The 22,521-nt window shown below is 41.3% G+C and overlaps 1 protein-coding gene across 10 annotated transcripts in view; it reads left to right on the forward strand.

The window, feature by feature from the left end:
• The window catches only part of SEMA6D (semaphorin 6D), a 140,002-nt gene extending 119,384 nt beyond the window's left edge, over positions 1-20,618 (forward strand). For 3 of the 10 annotated variants that reach the window (XM_056346453.1, XM_056346455.1, XM_056346454.1), the window contains exons 2-19: positions 6,672-6,828; positions 7,215-7,326; positions 7,877-7,937; positions 8,049-8,111; positions 8,202-8,303; positions 8,520-8,610; positions 8,888-9,007; positions 9,466-9,554; positions 10,350-10,567; positions 10,677-10,808; positions 11,004-11,159; positions 11,242-11,415; positions 12,150-12,290; positions 12,392-12,469; positions 13,286-13,377; positions 13,722-13,778; positions 15,590-15,757; positions 17,883-20,618. In XM_056346453.1, the coding sequence (XP_056202428.1) occupies positions 6,720-6,828; positions 7,215-7,326; positions 7,877-7,937; positions 8,049-8,111; positions 8,202-8,303; positions 8,520-8,610; positions 8,888-9,007; positions 9,466-9,554; positions 10,350-10,567; positions 10,677-10,808; positions 11,004-11,159; positions 11,242-11,415; positions 12,150-12,290; positions 12,392-12,469; positions 13,286-13,377; positions 13,722-13,778; positions 15,590-15,757; positions 17,883-19,186 (3,267 nt within the window). In that variant the 5' untranslated portion in view covers positions 6,672-6,719 and the 3' untranslated portion in view covers positions 19,187-20,618. The remainder of the gene's footprint in view (positions 1-6,671; positions 6,829-7,214; positions 7,327-7,876; positions 7,938-8,048; positions 8,112-8,201; positions 8,304-8,519; positions 8,611-8,887; positions 9,008-9,465; positions 9,555-10,349; positions 10,568-10,676; positions 10,809-11,003; positions 11,160-11,241; positions 11,416-12,149; positions 12,291-12,391; positions 12,470-13,285; positions 13,378-13,721; positions 13,779-15,589; positions 15,758-17,882) is intronic. The other 7 variants (XM_056346456.1, XM_056346460.1, XM_056346457.1 and 4 more) reach the window with 7 other exon arrangements.
• The last annotated feature ends 1,903 nt before the right edge of the window (positions 20,619-22,521 follow it).

A 22,521-nucleotide genomic window follows, 5' to 3' on the forward strand; every position in this document is an offset into this window, starting at 1 on the left:
CCAGAGCAAGAGGGGTGTGCTTTCTGCAACATTAAAAGCATGCAAACAACCCAAGTGTAGCTAGCACTACCATAAGCCAATTAAGATGAAAGCTGTGATGCTCAGTGGTAGGGTTTCATCACTTTATTATTAAACTATCTTTTTTTACTTAGGCACAGATCAAGAGGTGTTAATGCAGAATCCTTAAAAGTCGTCAAGTATTATCTTAAAATAACAGACCTGTTATTTGCACTTTCATGCTCAATTAATATCATGGCTCCAAATATCCTAATTTTTTTCTTCCGAGCTGCAGACTTTAAAGCTGTTATAGAAATAAAGGATGGCTAGATACTGCAAGTTGAAATTTGACGTTTTTTCTTATTTATTCATGCAAAATCATGCTCTAAGTTTCTAAAAGGGACTACAAGAATTAAGTATGTTTCTTTTATTATAACCACAGGTTTTCTTCCTGTGTTATTTGATAATTAGCTGAAACAATCTGTCACTGAACTCCACAATACAAATTTATCACATCACAGACAATCTCTGAGATTTGAATGTACACTAAACCCCTGTGTCAGGCATTGCCTTCAGGAACTGAAGTCAGCCTTCATTAGAAGCAGCATGCTTACGCTGGAATGCCATTTGAAAAAAAAAATATTAAAAAAATCACACTTGTATTGATGCTGGCTGTTGTACCCTTGTTTTGGGAGGACTTACTACACTATAAAACAATTGCATCATTGGAAAACCTATGTATAGATATGACCTAAAATGGGAATCTGATCCCCCTGCTTCTCATCTAATAGATACTGATGCAGATTTTTAAGGCAAATGTTGCATTCTGTGTGGAATACTTTCTGGCTTGTAAGCAAATGACTCATTATACCCATTTCATGCAGTGAGACATAGAAAAAAGGAGCAAGACTGGAAAAAAATGGAGGTAGGACAAAGGGTTGTTTGCTCCTTCTCTAGAGTTCAAGCCACCAGACGCGGGGCCATGCTGGTCTTATATTTTGGCATGGATGATAGAAAAATGCTTTGTTTTTGTGTTTTGATTACCAAAACCCACTTTGGCCTGGTTCCCCTAGTGTGTGGCTCTGCAGTAGTTATTTTGTTCCACGCACAGCAGAGATAAGGTGCTGTTCTGAGTGAACATGCTGGTGCACCCATGGTTGCCACCGCATACGTTTCTGCAGCGGGTCTAGAGCACTGCTGAAGGCGGCCTGTACCACCTTCATGTATTTTCTTCGAAATGTTTTGTCTTCTGAAAAGCTTGACCTGCTTGATAGACCAAAACTCGGCAACAAGGTACCTTTCTGTACCATGCACTGGTGAAGTGCGGCTCCAGCCCTTGCAGCAGCACCAACACCTCGCCGGCAAGCTGTTCCCTGCACCTGGCTCAAGAAGCTGAGCTTCTCCCACCTGGGAGCAGTTACCGTCAGCAAGTAAACTCCGATGTGAGTCCTACCCCCGCAGCAGTCGCTGCCAGCACGGCTTTTAACTTCATGAAGCCAAGAGTGGGAACCATACCCTTTTCAGCTAGTGTTTTTCAGCCTGCAGCTAGTGTACCGTCGGTGATTTGTACATCAAGCGAGAATCCCTGAGGCCATAGTAAACAGTATTTTTAACCTTTTTACACCAGTCCTTTACATCCAAAAAAAGGGGGGGGAGGGGAGGGGTGTGCCTTGTGTTTGACGCAAGTAAGTTCCCGTTTGGAGACTGACGTGACTTTTATTTGGTTGCAAGTGCAATCTGTGACTTGCTGTAGCCCAGCCAACAGGTCTGTGTTGTTTGCGTGGTCTTCTGGTTAAAGAGTTTCGGAGCACTGGTTTGGGCAGCTGCTCGGTGCCCTGCAGGCACTGCCCAGGGATGCACTGTGACCCTCACTGGGGCTTGTCTCAAGGGCTGAGAGGAATGGAAGTTGCAGAGGGTCTGCTTTGCTCTCCATCAGGGAGAGGAACAGCAGCCTCAGCTGTAGGTCCCAAGAAACCTGCTGAGCATCTCTGAACAAACAGCAGTAAAGGACTTTTTTGCTTTAACTTTTTATCTTATTATTAGAGTGGTTTCATGCTTAAAATTTCAGAAGATGCTATCTCAGAAATGCACTAGTTAGTGCATTTGCACTAATTAGTGCCCTCAGGGAGCCATTTGCATGCAGGAAGGAGCAGAGGACAACAGGGATTTCCCGATCTGCTGAAGTCCAGTCACTTGGGGCTGTGGGAAACCGCAGCACATGAACTGACTGAGCTCAGCGCGTTGCTAATCAGTCCTGCCTGTCCCCCCTCGCTGTCATGGTTAACGCGTACCCCCAAGCCCAGAGGAGACCCTTGATCTCACCTAACGGCCTGATTTGCCCTGTGTCTGGGGGAGAGGGAACACCATGTAGTCATTTCAGCCTTTTCGTGTTATGTGCCTGTTTTTCAGCTTTTATTATTGCAACCTTTTTCTCCTTTGCCTCGCCAAGCTCTCCACAAGTGAACTAACTTTTAGGATATATCTTTTGTTCTGACCTATCTTGAACTTCAGCCTGGATTTGCTGTACCACACTCCTGTCTGCGCTTAGCATTTCGAGAAGCATTTATTGTGTTAAGGAGATTTTTTAAGATACTTTTTTTTTTTTTTTCGAGTGAATAGAAGATATTGCATCAGTCTGGTTTGAAGCTATTTTATGTGTTGCTTCTTTCCAGCTGGCTGAATGCCCTTTCCCTTCCCCCCTCCTCTTTTACGTGGTAGCACACGGAAAGATGATTGATGGAGTGTCACCAGCGCGTTGTCAAAGGCTGGAGTAGATTAATGGGCAAGAAACACCAGCCTGTTCCCCTTCATGTGTGATTGTTTGAAGGCAGGCTCATATTTTAACAGAAATGATACCCTGCTCCTCTGGATTCCCCCAATCAGGAATTGAAGGATGGGATTCATATGTGAGATTGAGAGGTGCCAGCCACAAGGAGCCAGTTTGTGACTTGGGACAACCACCTGCCTTCCACTTGACCAAGAGCCCTGGCCTGAAGGCTTGCTTCAGTCAGGCTGCTGTCCTCTTCACCGGTGTGGATCTGTGCCACCAGTTAACATTTACACCTCCCTTTCTTGGTGTTTGCAGACAAAAGTAGTTACGGCACAGACCAAATGGCCCGGAGATCTTTGATCTGGTACTGCCTTTTCCACCCAGTGGCACTGGCCCGTTCACGTGTGCTGCAAGGAACGACCCCCACCAGCTCAGTGCCTTTGCAAAGGCTTTTTTGGTGGTTGGCCTCAGTAACAAATTCGCCCTTGATCTGTGCCTCAGTTCCCCAGCTGCAAAAAAAACAGGGATAGTAATATGGTAATTTCCAAACATTGCACTTGCCATGAATTATTTCCTAGCAGAAATGCTAGGAATGCAATTTATAAGAGAAATTAATCAGACTGGTCTGAATCCTGGCTGGGGAAAAATAATCAGGCCCAGAGTGTGATTGTTTTCTGCGTTTTCTTGAAGGTAGGCATTGCCAGCGTTTCATCATCAGCTGTTCTGGTCCAAACAGATACTTCAGCATTGTTATTCGTAGTCCCCAGCAGCGGCCTCCATTAAAAGGTCTGAATGTGGCAAGAATTATGTCTCTCGCAGCACGGTATCTGTGCCTACCAGAAGCATACACCTGGCTGTCATAAACGCCTGTTCCAAGGCCTAGATGGAGCCCATTTTTCTGATTATCCAGGGAACAGCTGCTCTTCCAAGTTTATTCTCTTTTCAGCGGTTCTGATCTCAAGCCTATGTCCAAGCAGCTAATGCATTTTCTTCTCATATGTAGCTAGAAGTCAGGGCTACTCTTCTTGTAATGTTTTAACAAGAAAAATAATGAATAGATACAATTGCCTGTGGTTTGCTGATCTAGCTCAGCTCTGTCCGCTCTTCTGTCCTCGCAGGACAAGGGTCTGTGCTTCATGAGATGTAGGTGTTTGCTTGCACCAAGACTTGCGACAGGTGATGTTTAGTTGAAAGAGATTGCTGAACATAACTGTTCCTGCCTTTTATGTTCTCAGAGTTCGTCTCTGGAGTATGTTCAGGGGTTTGAGGGGTTTCTGAGGAAGACATCAACATGCGTTTGTTCCTGCTCTCGGTGCAATCTCCAGGGAGGCGCATCCTGTGTTTTTACGTTTAGAAAAGTTTGCTTTGGTTTAGGGAGTATGATATACACCCTGAAATTTGAATCTAATTGAGAGAACTCGATACTCTCTTTGTCTACCTGGCATTTTGGTTGTTTCCTTTTTGGTTTTGTGACAGTGTGGTTGTTGCGGCCACCAGGTAGCAGATTGCCCTTTTGTCCTCTGCAGCCATCTCCTCCAGTCCAGAAGACATTCTCTGCCTTTGGAAGGCAGGTTGTATTCAAGTTTTGTATTTGTTGCCCCAGTGAATTCCTCCTAGAGGGAATATTGGAAGGAAAGAGAGGAAAAAGGAAACTTCCTAATGCATGCCCGTGCGTGCTGCTGGCAGAACTTGTGCAGGCTGCAGGTTGCATGCATTTTGCAGCCAGGCCAGGGTCTCTTTGAGTCATGATGTGTGGGTCACAAACAACCTCATCTCCTGTGCTAACTGAAGCCTACATGCCTGGGAGAGATTCTTGCTCTTTGGCAATTTGTATTCATTTGTTCTCCAAGAAGATGAGGCTTCAGGGAGGACTTCTTCTAAGCACCTTACAGATGTTACTTTGCACTGACTCAACGTACAGTTTGTGTGCCTCCCCTTTCTCTTCTTCCACTGGGACAGCAGTGGGCTGGATATTTGGAGCCTGCTTTTCTTAGGGTGGGAAAAAAAAGGACCAAAAAAAAAAGAAAGATTGTGTAACCATTAATGATTTGTTATTGTGTCTGGGAGCCACTGTGCTGCAGGACTTTGCCTTAATGGTGCTTTCACAAGAAAGAGCTAATTTGACTAACTTTATTAATTCCAGTTTGTTTTAAGTTTGCTCATTAGTAATTTAACGCAAGATGCTTCAGCTGAAGGGGCCATGTCAGGACAAGGAAGAGCAGAGGGAAAGTGCCAGGAATCATTAGTGTTTATTAACCACTGCACTCATCAATCTTGACTAGGAGCACAGCCCATTCGTTCTGGACTGGTGGACTGAGATACAGAAATATCATTAACGGTGGAAAATGCTTCTTTTCAGGTCAGTCTGTAATGGACGGGCATTCAGACACCACCCTGTCGCCAAATGCTGGCAGCCTGTGAGCTGCTCTGCTCGCAGCCCAGCCTGATCCGCCTGAGCTCGGCAGCCTCGTGGAAGGACCAAGCCCTGCCCCTAGCCAGCCCTGCTATCAATTAACAAATACAGTATTTTCATCCTCAGTAAACATTACTGAAAGGTTAAGTGTTGTTATGAAGGGGGTTTTTAATTGCTTTTCAAATTATTAAATGATTAATACTTATGTGCTTTGCTGGATCAAGCCTGGCACTTTGTACTGGCAAGGTGTACCTCTCGCAGCGATTCTTGCAACATTAAAATGGCAGGGCTTCTGTTTTTTCCTGTTTAGACAAAGAGTTTGATAACCAATTTCAGCAACTGCAAGGCATTGAGCTGGTGACTCAAAGCTCTGACCTGCGAATCGGGCCTGAATGAATGCCTCCAGAAGGTTGGAGGAGGGAATAGTGCGATGTTTGCCAGGTTTCTAACAAGAAATCTGACCCCTGCCCGGACCACTTGTGGTCATTAAGGATCACATTAAGGATCACGTTTCACTTTGAGAAGCGTTTTCTTGCATCCTACCCAAATTGCAACTTGAGTAGTTACATTCTGCTCACTAAAATATCCCTGCGGTTTAATTGGAGAAGCTATGTTTCCCTTCCCCTCTTCAAAGCTTTGTTGTATAACGTTGTGGTGCTATCATAACACGTGCCGTATAACCTATAGAGCGCGCGTGCACGCGCACACACAAAAACACCCCACCGTGAAAGTCTCTGAAGTTGCCAGCTTTCTGCAGTAACAAACAGAATTGGGGGAAAGCGGCATCTTTGGAGCCCAGTCCAGCATTGTGCCCCCATTTGAGTCTCTTGCCGCCCTTGCGAAGCACGTGACAAGCACTGTCACAGTGCAGAGGCAGCATTTTTGCATTTACTATTACGTGTGTGTATGTCACTGCACCAGGCAACACGTCAAGTGTCTGGTCTTAGACATCAGGTCTTTTGCAGTGAGCATGTCAGGGTAGTGTTGTGATGGCACATCCCAGAAATAAGCAATAATTTTAAAACGTGGTATGGATGTTCAGACAGCTTGTGTGTGTCATGACTTTTTGTGGATCAGATTTAGGTATTTTATGGGGAAAGGGTTTTATTGGATGACAATCCGTGATAGAGAGGATGGAAAGAGATTGCAGTTTAATTAAAATTCTAATCCCAAGTTTGACAATTTTTCTTGCCAGGTCAGCAGCCTGCATGTTCTGTTTGTGATTCCCCTGAATTAAATGGGCTGACAGTCGACAGCTTCTTTGGAAATGCCTGTAAATCCAGCTAAAAATTAGCAAACATCAATATGTTTCAGAGCAGCTTTGCGTAGGGATATGTCACGCAGCAGTTTCCCATCAACGTACATCCAGGAGCCTTCCATAAGCACCAGTTTAGCCCACTGCTGCCAGTGCTCAAATACAAACGGAAAACCCTCCTGCCGTAGGAAGTCGCATGCGCTGCCAAAAGCTCACCGGCGCGTTCCTTTTCCCAGGTAGCTAACCAGTGTAGCCACAAAGGTGGTACTGACCTTCCACCAGCCATGAGGCTTCCTCTGCTCTGTGCCTCCGTGATGCTGATGAGTCTCTCCCAGTGCCGAGCTGTCAGCTTCCCTGAAGACGAGGACCCTATTAACGTCGTTGACTACCACTGTAAGTAAATCTGCAAATGGTGCTAACCGCTAGGGGAGAAGTTCTAATGTTGGGTTTTGTTGGGGTTTTTTACCTTAGGAAGTTAATAAAATAAAAATCAAAAAAAAGTCGGTTTCCTTTCAAATTGAAATGTGTTTACTGGCTTTGTATCTTTAATAGAACACTTAATCATTTTCTTAAAAAAAGCAATCAGAAATACAGCAATAACTTCAGGAAAAAGAACATTTGCTGACATTAGCCATCTTTTTCTCATTTATATTCAAGACATTACTCAAGGAATTTAGTTTAAACCCTTCTACACCTAGTATATACAGCTAATCAATGCCATATATTGATTCTTTAGCTCTATAATCCTGAGTGATGGTGTAGCCCATTTTTACTTGCAGATTCAAGGCAATATCCAGTATTTAGAGGACGCCCTTCAGGCAATGAATCTCAGCACAGACTGGACTTCCAACTGATGTTGAAAATTCGAGACACACTTTATATCACTGGCAGGTAATTTTCCCTCACTCAGTTCATTAGATTAAAATTCTTTTCTCTTCTGGTTTTGCATTTATGTGTAAAATTCATTTGGAAAAATCTGTGGAATATGATAAAAATTAGAACTGGGGGAGGACTTCCCAGAGAAATATACTGTATCTATGGCCAGTGCATGAAAATTGGATTTGAAGGCTGCAGTTACTGTAGTTATGCTAAAGCCAATGATCAAATACTCTTTTCGCTCTTTTATATTGCTGCCCTGGTAAAAACCTCTCCTGATCATTTTAAACTTGGACTGACACATCAGGGATGTAGGAAGTGAGGATAACACATTTAAATACTTAAGTGGACAGCGGGACACTGTGGGTGCTCTCCAAGGACCACACCAATAAAAATCAAAACCACCCCACGTTGCCTATGACCAGCCTCCTCCGATCTGTATTAAACACAGAAAATCCATGAGCATTTCATAAAAGTTTCTGGTCTAACAAAGCACTCTAAAAATAGATTTAGCTTATCAAAAACAAGGCCCAAATTTACTTGTGTTTTTACTCTTTGCAAACAGGGACCAAGTTTACACTGTAAACTTAAATGAAGTTCCAAAATCAGAAGTTACTCCAAGCAAGGTGAGTAGATAGAGCTGCAGGCAAGGGAGAGGTATTTTCTTAGGGTTTTAATTTTTTAAGAACTTTTCGTGGAAAGGAAATTAAATGTCCTTTTCTGGTTTGATTTAACAGAAATTAACATGGAGGTCAAGGCAGCAGGACAGAGAGAACTGTGCTATGAAAGGCAAACATAAAGTAAGTTTAGCATATACATTCTAGAAAAACAACACTAATGTTTATTGCATACCTAAAGTCTGTGATTAATACATCTTACTCTCTTTTCAGGATGAATGCCATAACTTCATTAAAGTCTTTGTTCCAAGAAACGATGAGATGGTGTTTGTCTGTGGAACAAATGCATTTAACCCTATGTGCAGATACTATCGGGTAAGAATATTGAAAATGTCATTGATCCGTTACTGGTGTTGCTTACTCTAATTATGCTACAGCAAATACATCTAGTGTGATGGGAGCGTGCTTCAAGGTGAAATAAAACCAGACAGAAGCCAATGTGCTGAATTAAGTTTTGTGGAAAGACAATGTTATGATTTTATGCTAGTGTACAAAATAGAAATGACGCTATCACCCATTTTTCTTCTCTAGCTGAATACCTTAGAGTATGATGGGGAGGAAATTAGTGGTTTGGCAAGGTGCCCATTTGATGCCAGACAAACCAATGTCGCCCTCTTTGCTGGTAAGAACTTTTGCTTGTAATGAGTCTAAATGATTAATGACGCCAAAGGAGCCAGAGAGCTTTTAAAGCAAGCACAGGAAAGCTAAAGGTGTCATGGTGCCCCTGCTCTTGAATTTTTTAGAGGGGCTCCAAAGGATTAGAAGCTGAGCTGTTAATAAATAGGTTACGGCAATTTGGGGAAGAGTGACAGTAAAGAGACGGTGAAAAATACAGGCTAGTCGGAATTCTGTAGATTATTAAAGGCCTCTTAATACCACGTTTTCAACTTCCGTTGTAGATGGAAAATTGTATTCAGCAACAGTAGCAGATTTCCTGGCAAGTGATGCTGTTATTTATCGCAGCATGGGGGATGGATCTGCCCTAAGAACAATAAAGTATGATTCCAAATGGATAAAAGGTAATTTGGGGGAGTATTTTCCCATCACATGACAAATGTAATTTCAGTGACACAGAGGGTCAGGTAATTCACAGCCAGCGTGCTTTATACGTATGCTACAATGTCAGCATATATGTGGCTTTCGATATAGTACGATTGCAATAAAAAAGCAGTTTAATACAATTAAAACAAAATTTTTGTTCAATACATGAATGAATGAATCTTCAGTAACAAAATACCTTAGCTGAAATGCAATTTCTGTGAGGTCTTTTCACAGTCCATTAGCCAATATTAAATACTTCAAGTTCATTTAAGCTCCAGTGCACCCGCATTTGGACATCCTAAAATATCCAGAAGACTGGAGCTCACGGTAGCTGGTATGGACCTGTGGAGAAGCCACCAAGTCACGCAGCATAGTGAGTGTTGTGTGCCCATTGTCTAATTCTGTGAAGTAACCTTCTCCTTGCTCTTTCTTACAGAACCACACTTCCTCCATGCCATAGAATACGGGAACTACGTTTACTTCTTCTTCCGAGAAATTGCTGTAGAGCACAATAATTTAGGCAAGGTAGGTGTTGTCACAGCGAGCTGTCAGGTAGCCATGAGTCGTAGCAGGATGAGATCATCCTAAAACAGCATCACTAACGAGCACGGTTTACAATATGAAGTGTGGACTGGTACAGAGTTCGCACAATTTTCCCATCAGTATATTTTATGGGGGGAGGGGTGGGAAGGGAACCAGAACAGTGGATTCTTCAACCAAAAAATTGTTTCTGGTCTCTATGCCTTGCTGTTAGGCGAGCTTGCTACTGGTATCTTTTAGTATTGCTGTTGCTGTAGTGTTGCTGTTCCCTTAACAGTTGTGGCAAGTAATGGAAAATCTGAGGGGTTTTTTCATGCTTATCAAAGAAACAAAAGAAAACAACACAAAAGAAGAGTTTCAAGGAAGTTTCTCTAATGTCCCTGGATATTGAATAATTCAGTCATGCCAGTACAGAGTATAATACTCGTGCCTCACCATGGAAGGATATTCTATAATAAATTATTAAATCCTTTACACATGGTTAATTAAAGTCTTTAAATCTCACTAACAATATGATTTTGAAGGGAAAAAAGGGCGGGGACAAGCTGCATTGTTGCATTTGCTTGGTGATACATTAAGATGCCTGTGCACGACGAACTAAACACCATTTGCTTTCATCCTTTCTGTGCACGTAAACGGCAGCTTCCTGTTAACAAAGTCATCTTTGGTATTTTATTAACAGCTCAGAAACAAGCACTGCTTTCCTTGTATCTCTCAAACCTTTCTCCGTTTCCCTTTCCCCCTTTTTTTTTTTTTTTCTTTTTCTATTTTCCTCCACAGGCTGTGTATTCCCGTGTGGCACGCATATGCAAAAATGACATGGGGGGGTCCCAAAGAGTCCTGGAGAAACATTGGACATCCTTTCTGAAAGCTCGGCTCAACTGTTCGGTTCCCGGGGATTCATTCTTCTACTTTGATGTTCTGCAGTCTATCACAGACATAATAGAAATCAATGGAGTCCCCATGGTTGTCGGTGTGTTCACCACGCAGCTTAACAGGTGAGAGATGAGCAACCTTACATCAAAGGCAGTTCTCTGGTTCTCTCTCACACTGAAATTGGTGCCATTGTAGTCATGAGTTTTCACAACTATTTTTCTAATTTTACAGCATCCCTGGTTCAGCAGTCTGTGCTTTTAGCATGGATGACATTGAGAAAGTCTTCAAAGGGAGATTTAAAGAACAAAAGACTCCTGACTCTGTTTGGACAGCTGTACCTGAAGACAAAGTACCAAAGCCAAGGTAAAAGGTTCTTGCTCATGAATGCCATAATATTGGCCTTGCAAAGAGCTACCTTAAATCAGCTGCACTCTTGAGTGTCTTGTCGGGTGAAAACCAAAGCAGAGCTTTACGCTTCAGCCATAAGGATGCTCATTAGCAGGCTGCCTTCTCATTAACTAAAATGCCAAGAGGAAAACAATGTTATTCTCCTTTCAGACCTGGCTGCTGTGCAAAACACGGCCTAGCAGAGGCTTACAAAACCTCCATTGATTTCCCAGACGAAACACTTTCCTTCATCAAATCTCATCCTTTGATGGACTCAGCTGTTCCCTCGGTCATTGAGGAGCCCTGGTTTACCAAAACACGTGTCAGGTATGACACCATTCAGAAATGACACGTGAAAAGGAAAACCAAGAAAATGCACTGTTAATGATATGCCCTTTGGTCTTGATAGATACAGATTAACGGCAATTGCTGTAGACCATGCTGCTGGGCCCTACCAGAACTACACAGTCATATTTGTTGGCTCTGAAGCAGGAGTAGTACTCAAAATCTTGGCAAAGACCAGGCCTTTTTCTTTGAATGACAGCGTATTACTGGAAGAGATTGAAGCGTATAATCATGCAAAGTAAGTATTACCATAACACCTAAGCTCTTCATCTAGTCCTTGGTACCTAGCTAAAACAAGCTATGGCAAACGAAAACCAACTCATTATCACCATCACCACTTGTTTGTCATTGCACGGTGTTCCTCAGGTTGAATAACCTGAAAATATTTGGTCACTTGCTGTTTTGCATGGGTTGAGTGAACAACCTAATTCCATTCCAGTGACATCAGTGATGCAGTCTAATTCTTCCGCAAACAGATAGCTTCTTCCCGAATATGAAACGTCAGAACTAGCCGCTGCTGTTAAAAAGGAATGATGTGAGCTTATCTTGAGGGTTTCTCAAGAGTGACCAATAATGTATAAACTGCATCTAATCATTTTAATCTTGTTTTTTCTGGCACAAAGAATTTAGGAATGGAAGCATTCCAATTAGACTGTACAGGTGTCCAATACAGGACTCCTGTTCTGCTGAGATATTTATGCCGACTGAGAGAACAAAGAAAATGGATTTGGATTTTTTCCCTACATAGTTCAGCAAACTGTTCACCTAGCTGTAAATAGGGGCCAGAAGCTGGCATTTGATAATCCATAGATTTGTTTAGAAATCGCTCAGCAAAGACCACTAAGTTACATTTCTATATGTAAAAAGTCTCTTTTCAGTAGCTACAGGGACAATAAAATGTTTGCAGTGTAAGCACTGCACAGAGTACGACAGTTACTAAAACTATGGCCTTCTGTTATTTTTGATGAACAGGTGTAATGCTGAGAGCGAGGAGGACAGAAGAGTCATTTCCCTTCAGCTGGATAGAGACCACCATGCTCTGTTCGTGGCATTCTCCAGCTGCGTCATTAGAATTCCTCTGAGTCGGTGTGAGCGTCACGGGTCATGTAAAAAGTACGGCCCCATTCCTGAACTCTCCCTTAAAGGAAGGGCACCAACATTTCTTGGGAAGGAAGTAAAAAATGCATGATTTCTTGGGGTTTTTCTCTTGCAAGGGCATGTATTGCTTCACGGGACCCGTACTGTGGCTGGTTAGACCACGAGGTGTGTGGAAGAGTGACGCCAGGCATGCTGTAAGTACCCCTTTCCAAATCGGCCTTGCATCTCTACGTATGCCCTAGAGACCACACGAGCTCGTATCCTGTTCCTCTCCTCTTGCACTCAATTAAGATATTTCCAGGTGGTTTAAAGGTGGTTTATCGGTGTGCTCTATGTCCAAGAGAACAGAAAAAGTCTGACCTAACTCTGCAGTCTCTAGGTGAAGACTCGCTTTTAGCAGGAGTTTTACGTATGTGTGGGAGGACAAGTAGACCTGTAGGAAGAGCAGTTGGAAGCAGGAAGGCAAGAAATTGCTGCCTGCAAAGCTGAGCAGCTCAGAGAGGACAGGACATAGCATCCCCTCCCAGGCGTGCTCACGGCCAGGGCACAGTCAATTGCAAATGTGAAGGCACGGGATTCACAGTGGGAAAAGAGTTAAGGTTTTGCCTCCATGCTGGAGCTGGGGTGATATATATATGCATACCAAAGGCATTTTGCAAAAATCAAGTCTGTAATATACAGTGCATTAGCAGCTGTATCTTAAAAGAGGCCTTTGTAGCAGGCCACTGCAAGCTTTAACTAGTATAATTGGACAGTTGTAACTAAAACCAAGAGCATGCCCAATGCAGAACACACGATGAAGTTGCTGAAAAAAGGAACATTTTTTTATTTCTTTCCATTTCCTGGCATAAGCAGGTACATAGAGTTTTAAAGCCTGGTTATAACTAACTTGTGCATTTTGTAAAAGAATTTTTTTGGGCCATACACCAGCTCTTGTATATGTTTCCATTTGCTGCTTCCAGAAAAAAAAAAATCACAATTTGTCTCCCTACTAATACTGTTAATTGCAGGTTCTCTTTGTTTGTTTCATACAACCACAGCACTGGAGGATACGTACAAGATGTTGAATACGGCAACACGGCGCAGCTTGGGGACTGCCATGGTAAGGCTGAGTCATGGCTGCTCATTTCTTATGTCTCAACAGTAGTCTGTGGCCACACCTCACTATGGATGTTAAATATGTGATGAGCTTTTCAGTAACCCGATGAACCATCACCTGGTGTTACTGCGAATGTTCACAAAGCTGAGCTTTTTGGTCCTGGGTGGCAGAGTTTTGTCTTTCCTTCACCAGTTTGCAACTATTTGGGGTCTACAGCAAAGTATTGAAGAATTTATTTTTTTGTAACCAGTAATATTTTAGTTTTTATTTTCCATTACTCAGGTTTGAGATCTTTTGCTTTCTTTTTGTTACTTTTTACTGATTACTTGTTCCTTTAATTCTTTTAGAAATTTTGCCTACTACAGCTACACCAGATTACAAAATATTTGGCGACCCAACATCTGGTTAGTTTTTTTTAATTTTTTTGAATTAATGACCTTTACTTTCCTTCAGTTCAGCATTTTCAGCCCTTTTTTCCTTCCTTTTGCACAGTTGGCAATCCTCCATTTTTGTGCTTTTACTCATGTTCCCACTGATGGTAAAGATAGTCAGACTCTTCTCACTCAGCACTTCACCCTGTGTAGCCGCATGTTAACAGCTCATTATTTATTGAGACATCTTTTATTAAAGAGCCTGATTAACATAGATGACATCTTCACTGCACGAAAGTCCACTAAGCTTTACTCTTTTTTTCCCCAGCCATGCATTTGTGAATGCCCCTATTGGTCATCTCTAGTAGATGAATGGCAGAATTTCATCATCTTCCTCCTTACCTATCCTTTCCTCTTTTCCTCTTTCCCAGCAAGCTTTTTGCACAAATACACATTTTCTAAAATGTGTATTTCTATATTTTTGAAATGTTTTAAGTAGTTTATGCTAATGGAAAAAAATTAACATCACAAACTGTGTAGCTGAATGAGGACTTGTGTAGACAAATGTGGCTTAGAAAAAACTTTATATGCATTGTTGCCAGATGGACTTTCACATCCTTTTCTCCTTTAGTGATTTTTCTAGTAGTGTTTCCACCGTCAGCCCCTGGTGCTCAGGGAGACGGGACCCAGTGCTCCTCTCTTGAATCCAAACCAGGACCTGTGTTGATTCCAACAGGAGCAAGACTGAGCCCTTATTTTCCAGTCTTTGCTCCTGGAACTTGGGTCTCTGCTTCCAAACCACGGGCACATTTCTGACTGACAAATACAAAAATAATACATTTGTGTGTATTGTAAGAGTGCAACAAGAATATTATTTTGTGTTTTGGTTTCTGATATTTGCACTTCTGTAACTTGACAAGAAGTAATGTTTGAGACTAATATTTTCCAGATGTATTTACCCATAATGTAAGTTAGAGACTCAGGAAAGCAAACCAAAACTGTGTTACGTGGAAATGCTGCCTTGCTTGCCATGAGTGTTTATCAGCTGAATTTTCAAAGTGATATTTTAGGACACAGGTACAACTGAACTTTATTTTCAAGTGTGCTTTTGAAGTACATTTCTCAGTCAGATCTTGAGCCATGAACTTTCATGCCTAAACCTACTGGGACAGCAAACACAAAATGCTTGAGTGGTGCAAAGTAGACATTGGATTGTAAACCCAAATTGATGTGTTTCCTCCTCGTGTGCCTTTTCTCATAGGCTATGATGGTTCCGTTCAGCAAATGTGCTACAGAGGAGCTAGGATCTATGTAACTTTGTTCCTTAGGAACCATTACAAAATAGGGCTTAAAAACATTCCTTTCATCTCCACCTGTAGAAATGGCTCATTCAGCAGTTCCTGGTATACCATAATAGCACTAATGGGGCTGATCTGGTTTCTCGGGCATAACCTGTCACGAGTGCGTATCCTTCCAAGTAACATTTTTTTTTTTTTAAGATGTTTAAAAGGCAGCCAACTGTGTTGTCTCCAGTGAAGAATATAGCAATTATTAAGTAGAAGAAGTTGTGCTTTTCATCTCCACCAGTTGCTTACTTTCACTTTTGCACTGCTTTCATGTTTGACTTCTCTGGCTTTTTGGCTAGCAGCTGTTGATGTTTTAATGTTGGGGTTTTTTTGTACTTAAAATTTTTGAACCAATTGATTTTAATCAGCCCACTGTACTTCTGCAGAGTGTAGGGGGTCACATTTTGCTCTGACATGTAACTCCCATTAAATACTGTCTCCAGCTATAGCTTAGATGTGCCATGAAACACGTTAATAAAAATCTGTTTGCCACCACAGACATGGAGTTCTCCTCAGCTTCCATTACCACAGTGGCAAGTATCCCAGTTATATCACCTAAAGTGATTGGTTCCTGGAAACCTAAAGTGACTGGCTCTCGGAAATTTGTAGTTCAAGATGACCCAAACACTTCTGATTATTCTGATCCGTTATCAGGTGTCCCAAAGGGTAAGGCCTTACCAGGGAATACATTGCAGCTGAATGGAAACCTGATAGTCTCTCAGCATTGTCTAAGGCTTAAATGTAACAGCCATGATTGTTGGGCTGTATTGTACACCCCTTTCCTGTGAATATGCAGACAGTGCAATCATGTTTTTCATACCTACTTATCTGGTGTACAAAGCACTGCTTAGAGCTTATAATGGGAAACACCGATAATAAGCTCAGCCTTTTATTCCTGGAGTGCTCCAAAGCTCCCATTAAAATCGGTGGGAGTTTTGGATGCATTAAAAAAAATTACATTCAAGACTTATATGCACCTTTGGTGGTTGTTTTCAGACTAGTCTAGTTTGGGTAAGACTGTTAGTCCTCATGAATGGTTGCTTACAAGAACATAATGGTTTGGGGTTTTTTCATTTGGTTTGTGGGTGGGTGAACAGAAAACAAAGCACAGCTCCGTGACAGATCCATGTGTTAAATCCATGCCTACCTGCAGCATGTTTCTGAAGAACGTGGGCCAGATCTGAGTAAGGATGTGCTGAATTTTTATTCTCTGGATATGAGCATCAATTCAGAGATGATCTCAGTTTCTAGACAGACACACACAGTTTTTAAGCCAAACACAAAAAGAAACACGTTCTGCATGTAATTCATCTTTCTGTAGCCATTCTTTCAGCTAAGTGGACCTTTGATTAGGCTCTTAACGGCAACAAAGACTTTAATTCAGTAGACTGTTGCAGTCAACCAAAGAATTGAGAAGCTTCCAAGCCCATAACCAAAACCTAAAACAACTCTTCCATCAGTACACAGAAGAGCCCCGTGACAGACATGTTTGCACATTCTGTATTTACTGAAAATCTCACCAGCCAAAACCCATTCGTGTTTTATTACCATTCACCAAAACATATCAGGTTTCCTATCAGCCATTATGGCAGTGCATTTGTCATTTTAATTTGTTGCAGTTGTTTTCTGTTTTGCTTTAAGTTTTTGTTACCATTTGTTCTTGGTTCTGAGTCACATTTTGTGTCATAGCTATTGGTGAACTTCAGTCGCGTTTTCTTTCCTCTTCTGCACAGTGCCATTAAAACCCATAACCCTGAACATGACCAATGTTCAAAGGCCTTGCCTCTAACAAAAGTGAATCTGTTCCTTCCGTCTTGCTCTTTCCTTTTAACATCCCTTGGGATAGTTAACACAATTACTTTCATTAAAAACTAATGTCTTAGCTGCAAGATGTCTGTGGTTGCTTTAAAAATCTCAAAAAACCAGAGGGAGCTTGTTGTTAATATACGAACAAAAAACATCTAATCCAATATTAGTTAATAATCCAATATTAATCTAAACTTCTGGGTCTAAACTAAAAGTTTTCTAAATTTTAACATTCTCTAATAACTTAACCTTGCAAATTCGGTTTTTTTCATGTTATGCAAGTATTTATGTTTATTATTGACTTAAAAAAAAAAGAAAAGAAAAATCAGTGCTCTAAGAAAATGACATAATCTTGAACTTCAAAAAATGTACATCTATATAATGCAAGGTGTGGTACTCCAAGGCTAGCAACCTATGGATGTATTAGTTTACAAGCTTTGCACCATAGTACATTAACGTGGTTATAACAATGCAGTATGTACATTATACAGTTTTACACATTTGCATAATCCTGTCTCTCTTTTGATACTGATTTATGAGTTGGGCAGAAAATTGAGAGAGAAATCTATCCATGAGTTATTAATTGCTGTCTGGCCTAGCAGCACCTTCTAACCTCAATTTTCCAGCAGAAATCATTAATGTTAATAGCATGCAGGCCCCTATTTGTGAGCCTTAAAGGAAATTTGGGGACAGGCTAAATGGAATGTAATATGAGGAGAGAAGCTTTGACAAGCATTCCTCATTATCAGAGGAAATGGACAGTCTTCATTTAGACTGGTCAATGCTCACACAGTCGTTCTTATTTTTTAAATTATTTGCATTCACCAGTGCTGTGGATTGCAGGATCCAGCCGAGTTGCACTAACACTAGACACAGAGCACTTACAGACACGGCATAGGCACTTCCCGGAGGGAGGCTGCCGCCTTCTGAAATGTGTCGGTATGAAGCGCATGTAGATTTATGATACACTGCCTGTCTTTTGCAGGTGTAAGGTGGGAAGTACAATCGGGAGAGTCCAACCAAATGGTTCATATGAATGTCCTAATCACTTGTGTCTTTGCCGCTTTTGTCCTGGGAGCCTTTATTGCGGGAGTGGCCGTTTACTGTTACCGGGATCTATTTGTACGGAAATCCAGAAAAATACACAAAGATGCAGAATCAGCTCAGTCCTGTACTGACTCCAGTGGGAGCTTTGCTAAACTGAATGGGCTGTTTGATAGTCCCGTCAAGGAATATCAACAAAACATTGATTCACCCAAACTTTACACAAACCTGTTGACTAGCAGGAAGGATTTGCCACCAAACGGTGATACGAAGTCCATGATGGTGGACCACAGGGGCCAGCCTCCAGAATTAGCTGCGCTTCCAACTCCTGAATCTACACCGGTTCTTCAACAAAAGACTCTGCAGGCTATGAAAAGTCAATCGGACAAAGCACATAGTAACCTCAATGCTTCACGAAAAGAGACCCCACTGAAAAGCCCTCAGTTTTTTCCTTCCAGTCCTCCACCCCACTCTCCTCTAAGTCACGGACATATTCCTAGTGCTATCGTTCTTCCCAATGCTACCCATGATTACAATACATCTTTCTCAAATTCTAATGCGCACAAGGCAGACAAAAAGATGCAACATATTGATCATCCACTTACAAAATCGTCCAGCAAAAGAGACCACAGGAGGTCTGTTGATTCCAGGAACACCCTGAATGATTTTCTGAAACACTTAAATGAAACTACTAGTAATCCCAAAGCAATTATGGGAGAGATTCAAGTGGCCCACCAGACTTTAATGCTGGATCCCATGGGAAATATGTCTGAGATCCCACCTAAGGTTCCCAACAGGGAGGCGTCTTTATACTCTCCTCCATCAACTCTTCCGAGAAACAGCCCCACAAAACGAGTGGACGTTCCCACCACTCCTGCAGTACCAATGACCTCTTTGGAAAGGCAGAGAGGTTATCACAAAAATTCTTCACAAAGGCATTCAATATCTGCCCTTCCTAAAAACTTAAACTCACCAAATGGTGTTTTGTTATCCAGACAGCCTAGTATTAATCGTGGGGGGTACATGCCTCCCACGGCAGGCACAAAGATGGACTACATGCAAGGGACGCCTGTCAGCGTTCACCTCCAGCCTTCCTTGTCTAGGCAAAGCAGTTACACGAGCAATGGCACCCTTCCTCGTACAGGAATAAAGAGGACACCCTCCTTAAAACCTGATGTGCCACCAAAACCGTCATTCGTTCCTCAGACTACTTCAGTCAGACCACTGAACAAATACAGTTACTAGGACATGTCTGTGCTAAAAACGAGTGTGGCATTGACCTGTACAGGTTGTGAGATGGTGGCATGGTAGACACATAAGACAGAGACTTGCTTGTTATTAAAGAGAACAAAGTGGCCAAAGAAACTGTCTTTACTTCAGCAACATCTGTGTCTTGCCACATGTAGCTATAGCAAGGCTTCAATGTACTTGCTAAGAGCAAACACAAAAAAAAAACAAAACAAAACAAAGGAAAGTGCTGGTCATTACATTTCTTTTGTTTGGAGCTAAGGAGACATGTAGCACAATGGGGTGGGGGCTACTTTACTGTTCTGAATAGCTAAGAGAAAAAGTTATTGGGAAAAAAATCAGTAAGCAAATACTTGAAAAATGGGTTCCATTTTAGACTGCCATTAAGCGTGGTCCTTCCCATTAAATGTGAACATTTTAATATGTATGCATTCACCTTGCCTCTTGCACAAATGTCAGAAAATGGTAATGTCTCAATGAATATCTGGGTTAATAATCAATTTGCTGGAATTCAGTCTCTGGCCCAACTGTAGCATTGGTTTTTTTTCTCTCCATGTGTGTGGCATTTTGTTTGTGCCACAGATAAAGCTGTGTGTGTGTGGATGTGCGTGTGTACTGTACACACTAGGATGTACTTAGATTCCCATTGCATCTTTTATGCTGTGGAATTGTTTACATTGAGCATGACTGAACAAACAGATGACTCTGCCTTCTGCAGCCCATTGGGTTCAGTTTGGAGACAGCTAATGATGAACTGCGCATCTCTGCCAGCCTTCTGAATGATAATGCCTTGATGAAATAGTCACCCAGTGAAAGAGTGCAGATTTGTTTAATTCTTCATAACTCTTTGTTACGCTGCTATTGATTCAGAGCTGTGCATTTCAAATCTAGTGTTTTGGGCTGGAACGGGGGGGTTTTACTGTGTTTCCACAGTGCCTCCATCCAATACCTGGCCACTGTGAACTTGAGCCCCTGTACTTCTCATCGAGGGCAGCTAATAATCAATTCATTTGATAAAGGCCTGTGTAACTAGAGGTTACATTTTTCTTGCATTTAATAATGCCCTACACACTGATTGACATTGATCTTGTCAATAAAAAAGAAGACACATTAATTGGCCTGGCAGAAGCAGTCTGTGAAAACTCAACAGTAGTGCAATCAATTTGTTTTTGTTGTATTATGTAAGGGTTGGTTTTTTTTTTTCCAAAGTCATGCAGGTAATGACAATATTCTGTAAATATTATGTGTGAGTTTACCTGAATCTGTGCATTTTGTGCCTTATTCATGCAAATGATAAAAGTACTAAAAAAGAAAAAAAAAATCTGTCAAGTGTTCTCACTATAGCACATATCTCCCGAGTGCCAGTTGTAAAATCTCTCAACAGCACCCCAAAAAAAAAAAAGAAAAGAAAGATAAAAAGCAAGAATAATTAATGGTAACTAAAGGCAGCCTACAATCCAAGACGACAGCAGCATTAAATCACCTTACCATGATAAACATTCCACTCCAGCTCTCCGAAGGATCAAACAGTTATAATGTGAAATCAAATGAGGTTTCTAGGGTAATGGAACACCTGCTAAAGTTGTGTAAGCTATTTAGTAGGTTTTACAGTATCCACTTGCAGCTGATGTTCAACACAGATGGCTATTTTAGCTTGCAAAATACACACTACCACATTGTTTATTGAGCATAACTATAGAAATAACCATGGCAGAGGAATATTCATGAATTAGCGGGACAAATAACTGCAATGGGTTTCAGAGACGGTGGAGATTTATATTACGTGTTCAAAGGGGAGGAAAGGTTAGTCACTGAAAACTGGATCTCTGTTACAGAACAATGAATAAAGGATAGAAGTAGTATTTTTTTTCTTGCAAGGCTGTAAGGGACATTTATTTCCTGAGACCTCTGGATCCAAAAATCAATGATCTCTCTTCCTAAACACTTCTATCTTGCAACTAAAACACTACAGATTAATAACTATTAAAAATATACTCGGTTGTCAAAAGACACAAACTGATCCGAATTCACTTTACAAATATTAATACCGACTTGTGTGAAACCGAAAGATAAATGTATGTGAACCCTGATAACCTCCTGTAACATTGTGCTGCCTTGTAGATGGTAATGTGAGTTCTCTCAGTATTTATGTTGAAATTTCTAACATTCAACCTAGTCCTTATTCTGTTAATTTAATAATAAAAGATGCTTTATCCATTTGTGCAAAGGTAAACGCAGATTGTATCTTTTTTAATGGTACGGCATAAAAAAAGTAACCCTTAAATGAAGCTGCTCTATACTATAGAGTACTTTAACATGTATAGATATCTTGTAAACTTGTATTGTGGATGTGTAAATAATACGTTCTTTGGGTTTTTAACACCGCATGTAAAGTCAAAATAAAATATTCCAATGTACCTAGTGTCTAATGTCATTATTAGTGAAGCCAGTTTTAGGTGCATTGTTGCTGGGGGTACAATAGAGGAAAACTGCTTGCCTTTAAAAGCTCTGTGAAGGCGGCACAGACATCTCCCATCAGACTTGCAGAGGTGGACGGTGACTCACACGGGTGTCCTTCATTTTCTTTGCAGCCACATGTTGACATGCATATTCTTGAAGGAGAGTGTCTGTAGATGACTTTCAGGCTCCTGAGTTTAAATATAAAACGTCAAAGGAGGAACTGGCATGCACTGTTAGAGTGTAGGACAGTCTGGGTTACCCATAGGATACACCAACAAGATGCACTGAATTTGAAAATACATGCTAGGTACCTTTACCGGAGCTTGATCCAGGTTTCAGCTGGGCACTGGTTCCTGCGAAACTTTCTTGTTAAGGTTAGCGAAATACCAGTTTTGTGCAAATACAATACAGTTTTGAAAGAAGATAGCGTGTTCCTTCTAAAATGTAGGCTACTAAAAGATAGAGATAACTCCTGGCAAAATTAATTGCAGACCCTACAGAGCAGGGCATTCCTAAATACTTGTTAATGCTTAATAATTGAAATTTAGGTTTCAGGCAGACAGTAGAGCCCAACAGAAATATACATGCCGTGTATTTAGTATGTGCCAACATCACATGTAATTTTAAAATAATCAGGGTGATTTAGTATCAGAAAACAAATATAACACATTCTTTTAATTAAAAGGTGATTTGAGATAATGGATAAAAATTATTTGTTATGAGATTATGCTCTCCAAGGTATTAATCATTTGAAATTACTGTGCACGTTGTAACAATATGATGGCACCTAGTTGTATCTTATCTGAAAAAAAAAAAAAAACAACTTTCAAAGGGCAAAGAAACACAGTGCTAAAAAAAAATAATCCCAAACC

Source organism: Falco biarmicus, chromosome 7 (assembly GCF_023638135.1).
Source record: "Falco biarmicus isolate bFalBia1 chromosome 7, bFalBia1.pri, whole genome shotgun sequence".
NCBI lineage: Eukaryota > Metazoa > Chordata > Aves > Falconiformes > Falconidae > Falco > Falco biarmicus.